This window comes from Myotis brandtii, unplaced genomic scaffold, assembly GCF_000412655.1.
Source record: "Myotis brandtii unplaced genomic scaffold, ASM41265v1 scaffold601, whole genome shotgun sequence".
NCBI classification, from domain to species: domain Eukaryota; kingdom Metazoa; phylum Chordata; class Mammalia; order Chiroptera; family Vespertilionidae; genus Myotis; species Myotis brandtii.
The window spans coordinates 187,999-204,659 of record NW_005370276.1 but is presented as its reverse complement, the minus strand read 5'-3'; the positions used below and the strand labels follow the sequence as shown (position 1 = coordinate 204,659).

Genomic DNA, 16,661 nt, shown 5'->3' with positions numbered 1-16,661 from the left:
TCTGTTCCCTAGTTTTTATTTACTTTTTCTGTAGAACTTGCTTCATGTGGAAAAATGCGCGAGTATAGAAAGATGCGAGGAAGCCGTGTGGGTTAGGAACGGAGTCGGCCAATGAGGCCTAAGAGAGAGAGGGGTTTCTTTTTCTCTCGTGTAATGGGAAGTCTGGAAGGGGCAGGCTGCTTGCCGGTGTCATGAGGGGCGCAGGCTGCTGCTCTCCCCGCAGTGGGTTTGCCGGGTGCTTCACAGCGTGCCCTGAGTCAGCCTCAGCCAGTGAGCAACTTCTGCGGAAGGTGCATTGGTCAGAGCTCTGCTCCTGGCCCAGCCCCTCTGCAAGGGATCCTGGGAAACGTAGTTTCTTTTTCCCTTAGTTTAAAGCTGCACACATTTGGCACAGAAAGAGTAAGCTATCGCCTACAATCCCAGTACCTGGAGGGAACACTTTATCTTTACAAAATTGTGATCCTTCTCCACGAGTAGTTCTCTTTACTGCTTTTTGCCCTAGAACAGCGGTTCTCAACCTGTGGGTCGCGACCCCTTTGGGGGTCGAACGACCCTTTCACAGGGTTCACCTAAGACCATCGGAAAACACATATATAATTACATATTGTTTTTGTGATTAATCACTATGCCTTAATTATGTTCAATTTGTAACAATGAAATTGGGGGTCACCACAACACGAGGAACTGTATTAAAGGGTCGCAGCATGAGGAAGGTTGAGAACCACTGTCCTAGAAGTACTGTGTTTCAGGGCTATCCCTGCCTGAGTCCTAGAGAGGAAAGTGGGGGGGTTTCTCCAGGCCATGCAGCACCTCACGGGCGCATGACGGGACTGCGGCCCTGATAGTTTAGCCGCAGCCGGGCCCGGTTTCCCGAACCAGCGCCTGCGGTTGGGGGTAGCTGTTGCATTGCCACCCGTTCTCATAAGTCAGCACTGCGCGTGCGTTAACTCAGAGTCTGAGACAGAAGAGACTTTACATTTCACAAGTGTCTGTGGCCGCCAATATGTCACCATTTTACATAATTTATTAGAATAGTTTTCTGCAAGAGCTGCTGCTGGGACAAAAGTGAGAAAAAATTTTATTTTTATTGAAAAAATGTTAAATATATTTTTATTGATTTCAGAGAGGAAGGGAGAAGGAGCGAGAGATAGAAACATCAGTGATGAGAGAATCATTGATCGGCTGCTTCCTGCATGCTCCCCTACTGGGGATTGAGCCCACAACCCAGGCATGTGCCCTGACCAGGAATCAAACCATGACCTCCTGGCTCATAGGTCAATGCTCAACCACTGAGCCACACCGTCCTGGCTCTCAGTACAAAGGGCTTTCTGTTGACATTTTAGATCAGTGGTTTGAAGTTGTCCATCTTGCTATTTTGCCCGCATCAGGGGGTATTTTTTAGCCTTGACTGTCTGGGTGGGTGAAGAAAAACTCTTGGCAGTGTTCCGATTGGACATGACACCAGTTACGGGGCAGGTGGGATGTCAGGGGCCCAAGGGAGTGACTTCCGGGCCAGGGAGACAGAGCAGAAGGAGCAGGGACCGTTGCCCTGGGATTTGTTCTCCACCCCAGGTCTGCGAGGGGTTGGCTGGATGCTCAGCACCCTCTGGTTTCTGTGGGTGCTGGTTAGGCTGGAGCGGGCTGGGGGCTGGTGTGCGGATTCGGGGCCTCAGCGGAGCAGGGAGGCAGTGCCGGCCGCTGACCTGCCCCGTCCTTCCGCAGCTGGGAACCGGCTTCAGCGACGAGGAGCTGGAGGAGTATCACCAGACCCTGCAGGTGAGCGGGCGGGCCTGCGCCTCTGCCGCGTGCTCTTGGCTCTGGTGAGCTCGGGCTCTGGGTGCCACAAGCAGGGGGCAGTGCAGCCGGCTTTGGGGGTGCAAGTCGCAGCTGTGCCGGCCACTAGCCAGTGCTGCCCGCCAGTCAGGGGCCCCATCTCCCCGAGCTCAGGGCCTCGGCCGCAGCAGGGGGGCAGTCTCGGGGGAGGGCGCTCTTGCGGGGTTCCCCAAGTCGATCCTTAGGGTGCTGGCTGAGCTCCTGCTAAGTGGGGGTGTTTGTGGTCATGGTCACAGGTGTTTTGGGTGTGACTGTCTTTTGTGTTGGTATCTGTGATTTGGTTCCTGTCCATTCTTTGGTTCCCTCTCTCTATCTCTCTCTCTCTCTCTGGGTCTCTGTCCCCACCTCTCGGGGTCTCTGCCCCTCTCTCTACCTCTGTCAGTCTTAATTTCTCCTCTCAGCTCCCAGGGTCTCTGTCTTTCGTTTATTCCTTCTCCCATTTCTCCCCACCCCCCACTCCTGGCTCTGTACCTTAAGGAGTGTCTGTGTCTCTATCTTCCCCCATTTACCTCACTTCCCAACCCCCCAACCCTCCATCTTGATTCTGAGACCCGAGACCCTCTCTTCCACCTCCTGCTGCTCCCTGCAGGCCCGGGTGCTGCCCACCCCTCGCTCCTATGTCCGGGCAGACGGCGCCGTGGCCCCGGACCACTGGCTGGAGCCCAGCATCGTGTGGGAGGTCAGGTGCGCGGACCTCTCCCTCTCGCCCATCTACCCCGCTGCCCGCGGCCTGGTGAGTGACTGCGCCTGGGGGAGACGCTCCAAAGAGTTCCAGACGGGAGAGGGGGGGCCCTGCGGACGGCCGCCCTTCCTGGGGGGTGACTGGGAAACCGCGAGCTTGCGTTTTATTTGGGAGTCAGGTAACAGGGTCAAAAGTCTCATTTTTTTTTTTTTTTTAAAGAGAAATGCCCCAGGGGTAGAAAGAAAACAGTGAAATTGCTGTTTCACACTCAGCTCTTACGTAATTTTTGAAAACAAAGTTCTTTTAAGTAAAAGTTTATGACACATCCTGTTACATTTCTTTCTTAACTATAATTCCCACACCACCTAGTTGTCCAGTCCCTTCTCTCACTGGTGGTTCAGTCCTCGCCACGCGCTGGAGGGCCGGGGCCGCGGAGGTGCTGCGGTGCCCAGCGCGGGCTCTGAGCTTGCCTCCTCCTGCAGGAGAAGGGGTCTCGCATTAAGTGTGCCTCCTTTGAGGTTTCTTCGGATCTGTCCATCTAGCAGCCGCTTTTCTGATTAGAAGCGGGCTCCATTCAGAGGCGGAGCCTGTGTTTGGGATTGCATTTCTTCTCACTCATGAGGTCAGGGTCCTGGGACCCAGTGTTGGGAGCAGCCTGGGCAGTGGGCGCTCTGCCAGCAGCAGGGCACCTGTGTGCACGTATTTAGTCCTCAGGACACTGAGCCGCCCAGCCTGCAGGTGGGGAAGCAGAGCCGGGAGCTGAGGGACTGGCCCCACGTCTCACGGCTCCTGGGCGTTGGGAGCTGGGATTCGACCCCACAGTCTGGTTCCAGAATCCACACCCTGACTCCACTGCTCCCCGTCCTGGCCCTGATAATGCCAACTGCCCTAAAGACAGCTGGCACAGCTGGCGTTTCTTTTTTTTAACAAAAAATATATTTTTGTTGATTTCAGAGAAGAAGGTAAAGGGAGAGAGAGAGAGAGAGAGAAACATCAATGATGAGAGAGAATCATTGATTGGCTGCCTCCTGCACGCCCCCCAGTGGGGATCAAGCCCATAGCCTGGGCACGTGCCCCCGACCGGAATCAAATCTGGGACCCTTAGTCTGCAGGCTGACGCTCTGTCCATCAGCCAGGGCACAGCTGGCGTTTCTTAAGCGCTGCCATGCGCCAGGACGGTCCCAAGGGCTCATCACCTTATTTAACCCTTACAACAGCCCATTGCTTAGCCCCACTCTATGGACCAGGAAACTGAGGTGCAGGAGCGGGGAGGAGACTTGGGTAGGGAATTGTTAGCGAGGACCGAGGCTGGGCCGCAGGAGGTCCCCATCATCACCCCGCCCCCCAGGTGGACAGTGAGAAGGGGATCTCCCTTCGCTTCCCTCGGTTTGTTCGCGTCCGTGAAGACAAGACGCCGGAGGAGGCCACCACCAGTGCCCAGGTGAGGCCTCGGAGGGGTGTGCTTCTCGGAGAGGCGGGCGCCGACCTGCAGGGGCGAGGGGTGGGGGCAGCCCTGGCTCTGACCCCCGCCTGCCCTGTCTCCTCAGGTGGCCTGGCTGTACAAGAGGCAGAGTCAGATTCAGAACCAGGAGGACACAGACCAAGACTCGGACCCGGACCTGGAGTGTTTCTACTAGGCCCTGCCCTCCGGGGCGGGGCGGAGCCAGCGCCTCTGGCGTTAATAAGCAGATCTGGTGTGCAGTGTGTGTGAGGGTGCGGTTTAAAGTGGGATTTAGTCTTTTTAAAAAAAATAAATAATTATTAACCCCCAGCTCCGTGTCCAGGTCTTGCCGGGCTCTGGGGGTGCTCTGATAGCTCACACGTGGAGGGCGCGTGCCAGTGTGCCAGGGGCTGTCTGAAGCAGCGCCTTCCAGCAGAACTTGGCAGCGACAGAAACATCTTCCACCCGCTGTGCGGTGAGACAGCCACCGGCCAGCCGGCGAGCACTTGAAATGTGGCTGGTGCAATTGGGGACATATTCTATATATGTTTATTTTTACTTATTTATTAAAATACTAGAGGCCCAGTGGGGGTTGTGAGGGTGCGGTTTAAAGTGGGATTTAGTCATTTTTAAAAAAATAAATAATTATTAACCCCCGGCTCTGTGTCCAGGTCTTGCCGGGCTCTGGGGGTGCTCTGATAGCTCACACGTGGAGGGCGCGTGCCAGTGTGCCAGGGGCTGTCTGAAGCAGCGCCTTCCAGCAGAACTTGGCAGCGACAGAAACATCTTCCACCCCCATTGTGCGTTGAGACAGCCACTGGCCAGCCAGTGAGCACTTGAAATGTGGCTGGTGCAATTGGGGACAAATGTTTTTTACTTATAAGAGTGCACTGACCACCAGGGGGCAGCTCCTGTGTTGAGCGTCTGACCCTGGTGGTCAGTGGGTGTAATAGTGACCGGTCGTTCTGCCATTCGGTCTATTTGCCATATTAGCCTTTTATTATATAGGATGTTTTTATTGATTTTTAGAGAGAAGAAGGGAGAGGGATAGAGAGAATCATCAATGAGAGAGAAGCATCAATAGGCTGCCTTCTGCATGCCCCCTACTGGGGATTGAGCCTGAAATCGAGGCATGTGCCCTGACCAGGAATCAAACTGGTGATCTCTTGGTTCCTGGGTCAGTGCTCAACCACTGAGCCACACTGGCTGGGCTCTATTTCTTTTTAATTAAATTTCACTTAAGTTGATTTTTTACAGAGAGGAAGGGAGAGGGATAGAGAGTTAGAAACATCGATGAGAGAGAAGCGTCGATCAGCTGCCTCCTGTACATCTCCTACTGGGGATGTGCCTGCAACCAAGGTACATGCCCTTGACCAGAATTGAACCTGGGACCCTTGAGTCCGCAGGCCGACGCTCTATCCACTGAGCCAAACCGGTTAGGGCCCTATTTCTTTTTAATTAAATTTCACTTAACCCCATGTGGTTAGTGGCTATTGCATTGGACAGTGGCAGTCTCAACGTTATAAACTCATTTAACCTCCCAGCCACCTAACCAGGGGCCACTGTCCCAGAGGAGGACAGGGATGCACAGAGGAGGGAAGGGGCTCGCCCAGGGCCGTAGCCGGGAGAGCTGGCTCCAGGGTCTGACTCCAGTCTGGCTCTGGGCCCACACCTTTCAGGGACGGACCCCCTCCTGTGGGAGACAGGAAGTACAGTGACGTGTGAGACCCAGCTCTGCCTCACACCCCTGGGTTCTAGTCCTCACACAGCCCCCTGGACCTGACCGCGGGGGCCGGCAGTGGCTGTATGCGTCTCGCTCACCCTAATAGCCCCAGCCCCCAGCACCCGCCTGGCCTTCAGTCTGATCGAGAAGTAGCCAGCCCTTCCCGCCCTGACCGGTTTGGCTCAGTGGGTAGAGCGTCGGCCTGCGGACTGAAGGGTCCCAGGTTCGATTCCGGTCAAGGGCCTGTACCTTGGTTGCGGGCACATCCCCAGTAGGGTGTGTGCAGGAGGCAGCTGTTTGATGTTTCTCTCTCATCAATGTTTCTAACTCTCTATCCCTCTCCCTTCCTCTCTGTAAAAAATCAATAAAATATATTTTTTTAAAAAAAGGAGCCAGCCCTTCCCTTCCCGCCTCACCTGTGCACACGATGGTGGGGTCCTGAGGGACGAGTCCCTTAACCAGTGAACCCAGGGCAGCGGCTGCCGGCGGCTTCTTGTCCTGGGGGAGGCGATGACCCCTCCGATAAAACGGCGTTTGTTTCTCAGCCAAGAGTTCCTAACAAGCTCTATCCTAAGGGACTAGTATGCACCCATATTCATCAAGTTCAATCAGATGTTTAAGGCAAATATTTATCTGACTGGGTGTTAGACATTGTTTGTCTGGGGACCCTGGTGGCCGTCTTGCTCTGAGTGGAGCCCCGTGGTTCCTTTAGGTTTGCAACTGGGTCTTCCCACACCCACAGGGCCTCTGGGAACATGTCCCCGAGCAGCCATGGCTGCCATGTCCTTCTGCCAGGGCTGGGCAGGGGCATCCTCACTCACCAGACCCTCATGACACCCCTCTAGGTAGGTACTTTTTTAATATATTTTATTGATTTTTTACAGAGAGGAAGGGAGAAGGATAGAGAGTTAGAAACATCGATGAGAGAGAAACATCAATCAGCTGCCTCCTGCACACCCCCTACTGGGGATGTGCCCACAACCAAGGTACATGCCCTTGACCGGAATCGAACCTGGGACCCCTCATTCCGCAGGACGACGCTCTATCCACTGAGCCAAACTGGTTAGGGCTAGGTCTGTACTTTTATTACCCCATTTAACAGACGAGGACACTGAGGCACAGGGATGGAAGGTACTTTCCTTCGGTCCACTGCCCAGGAAACAGGACCAGGATGTGGTCCAGGCCGCCTGCAGGAGCCCCTGCGTGCATTGCCACTAACTAGTGTCTCCCGAGAGCCTCGTGTGCCCCTGCCAGGAGGTGGCGCCTTGTGCCCAGGCACGGAGGTGGCAGGTCTGGGCGGGAAGAGATCGTGCTGAGGGCTGGATTATAAGACATCGAAGGGTGAGCCTGGCGTCTGAGGGAGCAGAGACCATCGGCCCCCTGGTGAAGCCACGTTCCTTATAAAAACGGTTGAAACGCATCAAGGGGAGAGGATGCTGGGAGCTGGGCTCGGATCGTGTGCCTCAGGGAGGTTTGCAGGAGCAATAACTCATAATCACATATGAATTAAAGTGCGTCATCTCCACTTGACACATTACTGGTGATGTTTGTTTTAATCCTTTGATGAAGATAGTGTCTGCCTGGTTTCTGTGGAGAGCGGCTACAGTGTTGGGACAGGTTCAAGCCTCGGACTAATGAGAGGACACGGTCCTCTCATGGCCACGTGCCAGTCCCAGCTTGGAGGGCAGAGCCCTCCCAGCACAATTAGAGCCAACAGCTGTAGTTGTAAGCTTGAACCTATGGTCCGAACACGTGGCCCCACGTGCCTGAGTGATGTGGGCTTGATAGAGTTCAGGTGCATGTAGTTGAGTAGGATCGAAACCCACCAGAATGTTGTAAACATCTGACCATGACGCCCTTACTTTGCCTCGTGGAAACTGGCTATAAAATAAAGACACGGCTTGTAGTCCATCCGAGAGGGCAGTGTCCCACCGAGACCCAGCTTTCTTCTCTTGGTTGTCTTTTCTAATCCTTCACCGCCCCCTCTCAGGGTCACCGAACCTGGCTGAGCTGGTGCGGCCCAGTTTCCTCTATAAAGCAGCTCTCCTTCGACATTAGTATTTTGTAAGGAGCTATTTGAGTTGGGTAAATATTGTCAAACTTTCCACCGATCTTTTTAAAAAAATCTGTGTGGCCCAGCCAGCGTGGCTCAGTGGTTGAGCATCAACCTATGAACTAGGAGATCACGGTTGGATTCCCGGTCAGGGCACACGCCCGGGTTGACTTGCTCCTCCCCAGTGGGGGGCGTGCAGGAGGCAGCCGATGGATGATTTTCTCTCATCATTGATGTTTCTCTCTCTCTCTGGTTGGATTCCCGGTCAGGGCACACGCCCGGGTTGCAGACTTGCTCCCCAGTGGGGGGCGTGCAGGAGGCAGCCGATGGATGATTTTCTCTCATCATTGATGTTTCTCTCTCTCTCTGAAATAAAAATGCATTAAAATCTGTGGACTCCCAGTTTCCTGCGTTATCTGATATCATTAGTTATTGTTTATTTTGATTTTCAATTTGCCCTGATGTGGCCGTGGCACTTCCTCAAGCCGACCTGCGTTCTGACCTGTCCCCGTACCTGCGCACCCTGCTTTATGGCAGGACAGGATGTTCCAGGCTCATCTTATACGTGTCCTGCTCCGGGCACGGAACCGGCCATTTCTCCTAGGAGCTGGCTTCCTTTTAGCGGAGAGTGGTATTTAGAAGTCAAGAGCTGGATGCGAGCCCTAACCGGTTTGGCTCAGTGGATAGAGCGTCAGCCTTCGGACTCAAGGGTCCCAGGTTTGATTCCGGTCAAGGGCATGTACCTTGGTTGCGGGCACATCCCCAGTAGGGGATGCGCAAGAGGCAGCTGATGGATGTTTCTCTCTCATCGATGTTTCTAACTATCCCTCTCTCTTCCTCTCTGTAAAAAATCAATAAAATATATTAAAAAAAAAAAAAAAAGCTGGATGCGAGAGGTGCTCACCAACATCAGGTGTCGCTGCTCCCCCTCTGAGAGAGCTGGAGGATTCACAGTCAAGTTCCCTATGCCCAGCGACGGCTGTGAAATCTGTGATGACACACCAGTGCCCCCAGCTCCAGGCCAGCACCACAGGGCTTCTCCTCCCCCCGTTTCTGTATTAACAACTCCCTTTCCGGCTGTGAGAAGCCGGCCTCCATTACCCTTCACGTGATCCACATGTGTGACCAGTCTCCTGTCTCCATTGCCACCCCACCTCTGTGGGGACCCCTTTCTCACGCTGATCTGGCTTCAGCAGCCGACACCATGCCACCCCCATGAGTGGACGTCCTTGGGACACCCCCCCAGGCTAGGCGATGACACCTGCATAGATTCCCTCCTCCGCTCACGCTCCAGCTCCCACACCTGCTGCTCGCCTGCAGGCCCATCCTCACTTTCTCGGGCCCAGGCACTCAGGCCGGGCTGCCCTCTGTGGGGACATCTCCCTCGCTCCAGACCCTATTTGAACTCTGGCTCCCCACAGTGATGGTCCCCACTTCTCTCCCGACCCTCATGACCCTCATCTCCTCCTTGGGCTCTGACCCTGCGCCAGCTAGATGCCCGCCTTGCTCTGTTCCCCCCCACCCCCACCCCTCCGCCAGTTCCCAAATTATTCAGAAAGAAAGGAAGGGAGGAGATGAGCACGGGAGAGCAAATACCAACCTCTGAGACACTGCGCACGCCCCCTTCCTGAAGGCGGCCGCCTGATTCTTGCATCCTGCCCGTGGGTGCACGTCCCTGACGTACACAGAAGCCCCATCAGGGCCTGACAAAAGGTGCCCGTTGGACTCAAGCAGACCTGGCCCTGCCGCTCACCGACTGCATAAGCCTAAAGCAAGTGGCTTCGTGACTCAGCCTCAGTTTCCTCATCTGTAAAATGGGAAAGTGTCACCAGCCTCAGGAGTCGTTCCGAGGATTAAGTGACATGAGGGACGCAAAGCCCTTTGCACAGGGCTGGGCACGTAGCAAGCTATGCAAGGTCATCGCTGGGTGAAGTCCTCTCCGTCTTCACAGGCCCAGCAGGGGCCAGGCTTCGAGTGACGCCACACTAGTTGAGACGCCTAATGAACGGCTGCCCTCCGCTCGAATCCCCACTTTTTAAACTCTAATTCCATTCTGGGGATAAAAGGTCAGAGCCTGAGACCAGCTGCCCCTCCGCCTCACTCAGGCCAGATGGGGAGGCAGGGACGCTCTGATCCCTCCCCAACCGGAGGAGATTTCCGCCCCAGCTGCCACAGCTCTGTGACCCAGGGCCCCAGGGAGAGGCCAGGAGAGGCAAAGAAGTGACAGAGAAGAGAAGGAGGCTGAGCCACCGAGGGGGACTGGGAGGAGGGGAGCCGTCTTGAGATTGGTGCCTGGTGAGCTCCGCCCGCCCGGCCCCTCCATGCAGTTCCCCACGGGCCCCGCCTGCATCTTCCTGCGGAAAGGCATCGCTGAGAAGCAGCGGGTGAGGCGGGCACAGTGGGAAGGGGGGCGGGCGGGGCAGCGCGGGTACAGTGGGTCAGGGAGCAGGTGGGGGGAGCGTGAGCTGAGGAGAGGAGGCTCCAGGGAGAATGCTGGAGACATGAGGGCCGGTGGAATGGGTGAGGGTGAAAGGGGGCAGGTGAAGGGGGCGAAGAAAATGAAAGGGGACTGGGGTGATGTCAGTATCGGGGACCATTTTTTCCTGTGGACGCTCTCAGTGGTGATGATGAGGGTAGCTGCCACTCACTCAGTCACTGCTGTGTGCCCAGCCCTGTGCAAAGGGCTTTGCGTCCCTGATGTCATTGAGTCCTCAGAACGACTGAGGTCGGTAATACTTTCATTCCCATTTTACAGATGGGGAAACTGAGGCAGAGTCATGAAGCCACTTGCTTTAGGCTTATGCAATCACTGTGGCAGGGCCAGGTCTGTTTGTTCCAATGGGCACCTTTTGTTAGGCTCTAGACCTATATACATAAAAGCCTAAGCGACTGGACGACCGGTCGACCGGTCAGGGCCAGGTCTGTTTGTTCCAATGGGCACCTTTTGTTAGGCTCTAGACCTATATATATAAAAGCCTAAGCGACCGGTCGACCGGTTGCTAGGACGCACACTGACCGCCAGGGGGCAGACGCTCAACGCAGGAGCTTCTCCTTGGTGGCCAGTGCACTCCCACAGCGGGAGTGCCGCTCAGCTGATGGAAGAGGAGCCAGACCCCGAGCTCAGGACTGGCAAGCGCAGCTGTGGCGCAAACCTCTCCCACCTCCACAGCAGCGTTACCGAGCAGAGGAGGCGGCAGGCACAGTGGGGCCGGCCTTGGGCTCTTCTCCGGTCATCTGCCACTTCGTGCACTACTACATCCCTCGGGGGATGTCGGACTGCCGGTTTCGGCCCGATCCCTGTAGGTCTGGCCCCGAAACTGGCAGTCCAACATCCCCAGAGGGATTGTGAGAGGGCGCAGGCCAGGCCGAGGGGCCCCACCGGTGCACGAATGTGTTAGCAAGTCTAATGTAATAACAGAGAGAGGGAGGGGACATAGGGGGAAGGGGATGATAAGAAAGAAGCTACAGGCAAGGCTCCAAGGAGAAGGGGAAGCAGGGGTGAAAGAGACCAGAGGTGGGTGGAGTTTCCCAGGTGGCAGCCTCGTAGCCAAGCCTGGCCCTTCAGGGATGCCCAGGATGGTGGCCGCAGAAATGATGGGAAATTCTTAAAGGCTTTAGGGATTGGTCCTGCTGGCACTGATCGTCCCTCCTGGCCGCCACTGGACACAGGTCCCACACAAAGGGATTCTAACTCTTGGGAGAAAGGATCATGGGCCGTCGTGGAAAGAACTCCGACCTGGGAGCCAGGAGCCCTGAATCCACATCTCAGCGTCGCGGCAGCCGGAGCTGTGTGACCTGGGCGGGCTCCCTTACCGCCCTGTCCCTCGGCTTCCTCGTCAATAAGATGGGCATGGTCTTTGGGTCGGCCTCACAGAGCGGTGCTGAGGTTCGAATGAAGTGATTGTGGGAGCTGCCCGACATGGTCAGCCATCAGAACACATTAGCTGTGATTGTAAGACTCACCTTCGTCATCTGGAGAAGGAGGGGGCTGGATTCGGTGGCCTCCGAGATCCCGGTGGGTCGGTACAATGGGATGGCTGTCTCTTTGGGAAAGGCAGAGGGAGAGAGATCAAGATTCATGGATGGGAGAGAGGCAATGAGAAGGGTGAGGAAGAGGGGGATAGCTGTGGAAGGGGAGTCAGGAGACAGGAGAAGGAAGATGAGAGGGTGCAGGGAGCAGGGCTGGAGGAGAGACAGGGAAGGGTGAAGAACAGCTTGGGAGGCCGTGGGCACATGTTTGGAGAATTGAATGTAGGATCCCTGACCCTCTCTCCAAATTCCATCTCCAGGAAAGACCACTCGGACAAGATGAGATCGAAGGTAACAAGACTCTCTCCCCCAAATGCCCCCTCATCACCATCCACCCTCTTGCCTGCTCGCTGTCCCTTCGTGCCGTTCAGTGTAAGTCCCCTCACATGAAAATTTCACATTTCTCTCTTTCCACTCAGCGGTGATTTTGTGGAACCCTTTCTCACGGCAGTGTAGGTACCTCCCGAAGTATGTAGAAGGCATCCCCATCCCCGGGTGTCTCAGAGACCCGGGGGTGACACCTGAGTTTTAGAATGAATAGAAAATTATTGGTTGTTCTTTTGATGGTTTTGAACTTTCCCATAACTTCACCCAGGACTTCAGTGCCACCGTTTGGCGGCCTCCTGCTAACACATTTCATACATCGCTCCTTTTTGAAATGTTGGTTTTTGAAAACATGTTCTCCTTCGAGGAGTCTCTAGTCTGGGCCTCATTGATGGTTTCAAGGGGCACCACTCTTCCCCATTGACGGTTTCGAGTTTTTCCGAAGTTCTTCCCTCTTAACTTCCAGAGCTCCGGGAGGCATTTCTTGAGTTCGACAAGGACCGAGATGGGTTCATCTCTTGTAAGGACTTGGGAAATCTCATGAGGACAATGGGTTACATGCCCACGGAGATGGAATTGACTGAACTGGGCCAGCAAATCCGCATGAACTGTGAGGCTGGGGAACGGGGTGAGGGGAGCGCTGAGGGTGTAATTGGTAAGGTTAGAGAGGCCGAGAGTAGTTGGAGATAGGGAGGAGGGTAAGAGGGAATGTTCTTAGGGAGGCAGCATTGAAGTGGTTAAAATGGTGACTCTTAGGGATAGATTTGGGTTCAAGTCCAAGTCTTTTATTTACTAATGTGGCCATTTTGAAAAGTGGAGTTAAGCCCTGGGACTCTCAAGTCTCAGTTTCCCCATCTGTCGAAGGAAGATTATATCACTCCTTACTTCATGAGACTGTGGGTGGGAAGGGATAAAGATGCTAACGCAGGTAAAGGCTTAGCCTCCAGTAAATGCTTATTAAATCTCAGTTATTATTGTCACCACTAAGATTCATCAGTGGAGCACAAGATTGGAACTGTATACACACACACACACACACACACACACACACACACACACACACACACAATGAGTGGCCAGATTATTATGACCACCTGACGTTTGTAGGCAAATTAGCTAAATTTCGCGCTGAAGTTGCTAGAGGGCCAGGTCATTATAAATATCTGAATAGCACAACATACCTACGTATTGTTGCTGATCAAGTTCATCCTATCATGTTGATGGCGTATCCCAATGGAGATGGCTTCTTCCAACAAGACAATGCGCCATGCCACGGTGCTCGTATTTATAGTTTAAAAAGCATAAGTTTAACATATGATCTCAATGGTACATAACACAAGTGATCCTATACAATAAAAGGGTAATATGCAAATTGACCCTAACAGCAGAAAGACTGGGAATGACTGGTCACTATGACACGCTCAATGAAGGAGCTGCCCCCTGGTGGTCAGAGCCTCTCCCACCTCCTCAGCAGTGCTAAGGATGTCCGACTGAAGCTTAGGCCTGCTCTCCGCTGGCAAGTGGACATCCCCTGAGGGCTCCCGGGCTGCAAGAGGTGTGTCTGACTGCCAGCTTAGGCCCAAACCCTCAGGAGAGCAGGCCTAAGCCAGCAGGTGGACATCCCCCGAGGGGTCCCAGACCTGAGAGGGCACAGGCCAGGCTGAGGGAACCCCTGAGTGCACAAATTTTTGTGCACCGGGCCTCTAGTATATATATATATATGATTTCAGAGAGGAAGGGTGAGGGAGAGAGAGATAGAAACATCAATGATGAGAGAGAATCATTGACCAGCCGCCTCCCAAACACCCCACCCTGGGGATCGAGCCAGCAACCTGGGCATGTGCCCTGACCGGGAATTGAACCGTGACCTCCTGGTTCATAGGTCGACGCTCAACCATTGAGCCACGCCGAGTCAGGCAAGGTTGGAACTGCTTTTGATGCTGGAAACGAAATTGGACTTGGAGCTAGTGCCGATGAATAGCGTTAGGAAAAGGATGTTTATTTATTTATTTATTTTCAGATAGCAACTAAAGCAGATCTGGGCATGGATGTTGGGTTTGCCTCTGGGCATGTTACTGAGTAAATGAGGTTGAATCTAAGGACAGGGAAGTATTCTCATCTGGAAGAGACTTTGCTCATTCGATTCACACACATCCTACAGATGAGGGAGCGTAGATGTGAAGCAGTGAAGAGACTTATTCCAGGCTACACGGACACAGTTAGTTCTTCCCCCCACACCACCTCCCTCCACCCCCGTTCAGATCAGAGAGACCCCAGGGCTTGAGTTGGCCGAGAGAGAAAGGTCCGAAGGCAGAGGGACTGGAGAAGGTCTACGTCTTGGACAGACCCGCAGGGCAAAGCGAGGTAAGGTATTGGGGGGCTGGGCGTGCGGACCTCACCGGGCTGCCTCTCCTTCCCCAGTGGGCGGCCGCGTGGACTTTGACGACTTTGTGGAGCTGATGACCCCCAAGTTGCTGGCAGAGACGGCGGGGATGATCGGCGTCCAGGAGCTAAGAGATGCCTTCAAGGAAGTGAGCTGAGGTTTCACCATGCGGGGGTGGCTCAGGGACACCCAGGGGCCAATGACTTGTCATGAGCCATGGACAGAGCCCACCCAAACCGACTGTTTCTCTAGCTGTGGTGGGTTTATAGGGAAGGAAAAGAACATAGTCGAAGCCCTGGCCCTGGACAAAGTCCTCTAGCTATTTTATCTAATGTAACCCTCACAGATCAGGGCAGGAGTTAGTCATTTATTTCATCTCTCTCTCTCTCTCTCTTTTTAATTGTTTAAAGTATTGCATATGTCTTCCTTTTCCCCAATTGACTCCTCCAGACATATCATTAGTTGCCTCCCGCATGTGTTCCTACTGGGCCAGGGGTCAAACCTGCAACCCAGGTACGTGCCCTCGACTGGGAATCAAACCCGAGACCCTGGGTGAACAGGCCGACACTCTAACCAGTGAGCAACACCAGGCAGGGCCATTACCCAGTCTTTATTTATTTATTTATTGTTTAAAGTATTATGTATGTCTCCTTTTTTCCTATTGACCCCCACCGGCCACGCCCGCTCCCCAGGACAAGCCCCTACCGCCCCAGTGTCCCTGTCCATTGGTTATGCTAATATACATGCAAGTCCTTTGGTTGACCCTTGAACAACAGAGGTTTAAACTGCGCGGGTCCACTTTTATGGGGTGCCCCCCCAATATATACACACACTTTGAATAATTATAAAGGCAGTGGTTATTAAAATACATTTCATTTCTAAATTGAGCTGTCAGCTGCTAAAGTGTGTATACATTTTTGGGGGGACACCCTGTCTGTGGCTTTTTTTCAATACATATATTGGAAATTTTTTTGGAGATTTGTGATGATTTAAAACAACTGGCAGATGAATCTTATGATTTTTTAAGGACGATGCTCTAACCAACAGAGCTACCTGGCCAGGGCCAGTAGTCATCTTACTCATAAATACGAGGAAACGGAGGCTCATGGGTATTACAAATCTTACCCAAGATCTTGCAATCTCCAAAACACATTCGGACCCCTCATCTTCTCGCGTGTAATAAGAAGATGGAATCCAAAAACGTGAGATCCCAGGAGGGATGCACAGATCAGGTGGTTTAATGCAGAAAAGAGATGCTTTAAAAATGAGGTCCAGCCCTGGCCGGTTTGGCTCAGCGGATAGAGCATCGGCCTGCGGACTCAAGGGTCCCAGGTTCGATTCTGGTCAAGGGCATGTGCCTGGGTTGCAGGCACATCCCCAGTAGGGGGTGTGCAGGAGACAGCTGATTGATGTTTCTCTCTCATCGATGTTTCTGTCTATCCCTCTCCCTTCCTCTCTGTAAAAAATCAATAAAATATATTTTTAAAAAATGAGATCCAGGGAGCGTGGGGGGCTGGCTGAAGTTCACGCCCACCCCCAATTAAATGCTGTCCTCACTCAGAGAGCTTTCAGCCATAGGAGGCAAAAACGTAGAATAGTATGGAGTTTGGAAGGAAAGACCATGGAGCCAGGCCAATGTGGGTCTGAAACCCCGGGAGGCCTGCCTACTCGTGGTGGGGTTGTGGCTCCCGCTTCATGGCAAGACCCGGAGCTGCCGCGTCCGGCAGAGCTTCCCGTGGCCATGGACCTGCTCCATCCGGGGCGGCAGCCAATGGCCGCGTGGCCATCTAGTCTTTGAAAGATGGCAAGTGTGACCGAGGGACTGGATTGTTAATTTTATGTCATGTTGATTAATTCCACACAAGTTATTTATTTAATTCTCAGGTATAGTCAGTTGACTATAAAGTCAATTTGTTTCGATTTAAAAAGAATGCTTGAAGGCCGACGCTCTATCCACTGAGCCAAACCGACCAGGGGGTGATTTTTTTTATACCACTTTCTTTAGCCTATTGTGCTGTAAGAATACAGTGTATAACACATATAACATAGGTGTTGACGGACGGGTTTATGTATCGGTGAAGCTTGCGGTCAGCAGGGGGCTATAGTCGTTGAGTTTGGGGGGAATCAAAAGTCACAGGCAGGCCCTAACCGGTTTGGCTCAGTGGATAGAGCATTGGCCTGCGGACTGAAGGG

The 16,661-nt window shown here is 53.6% G+C and overlaps 2 protein-coding genes across 2 annotated transcripts in view; both read left to right on the top strand.

Moving 5' to 3' along the window:
• Positions 1 to 4,152, top strand: part of LIG1 (ligase I, DNA, ATP-dependent) — a 36,811-nt gene extending 32,659 nt beyond the window's left edge. Inside the window, exons 25-28 of the mRNA XM_014550418.1 lie at positions 1,723 to 1,776; positions 2,423 to 2,566; positions 3,864 to 3,956; positions 4,063 to 4,152. Of these exons, the coding sequence (XP_014405904.1) occupies positions 1,723 to 1,776; positions 2,423 to 2,566; positions 3,864 to 3,956; positions 4,063 to 4,152 (381 nt within the window). The remainder of the gene's footprint in view (positions 1 to 1,722; positions 1,777 to 2,422; positions 2,567 to 3,863; positions 3,957 to 4,062) is intronic.
• A 5,217-nt stretch (positions 4,153 to 9,369) lies between these two features.
• CABP5 (calcium binding protein 5) overlaps positions 9,370 to 16,661 on the top strand; it is an 11,039-nt gene continuing 3,747 nt past the window's right edge. Inside the window, exons 1-4 of the mRNA XM_005879478.2 lie at positions 9,370 to 10,116; positions 12,022 to 12,052; positions 12,552 to 12,695; positions 14,507 to 14,616. Coding sequence (XP_005879540.1) covers positions 10,054 to 10,116; positions 12,022 to 12,052; positions 12,552 to 12,695; positions 14,507 to 14,616 — 348 coding nt within the window. The 5' untranslated portion in view covers positions 9,370 to 10,053. The remainder of the gene's footprint in view (positions 10,117 to 12,021; positions 12,053 to 12,551; positions 12,696 to 14,506; positions 14,617 to 16,661) is intronic.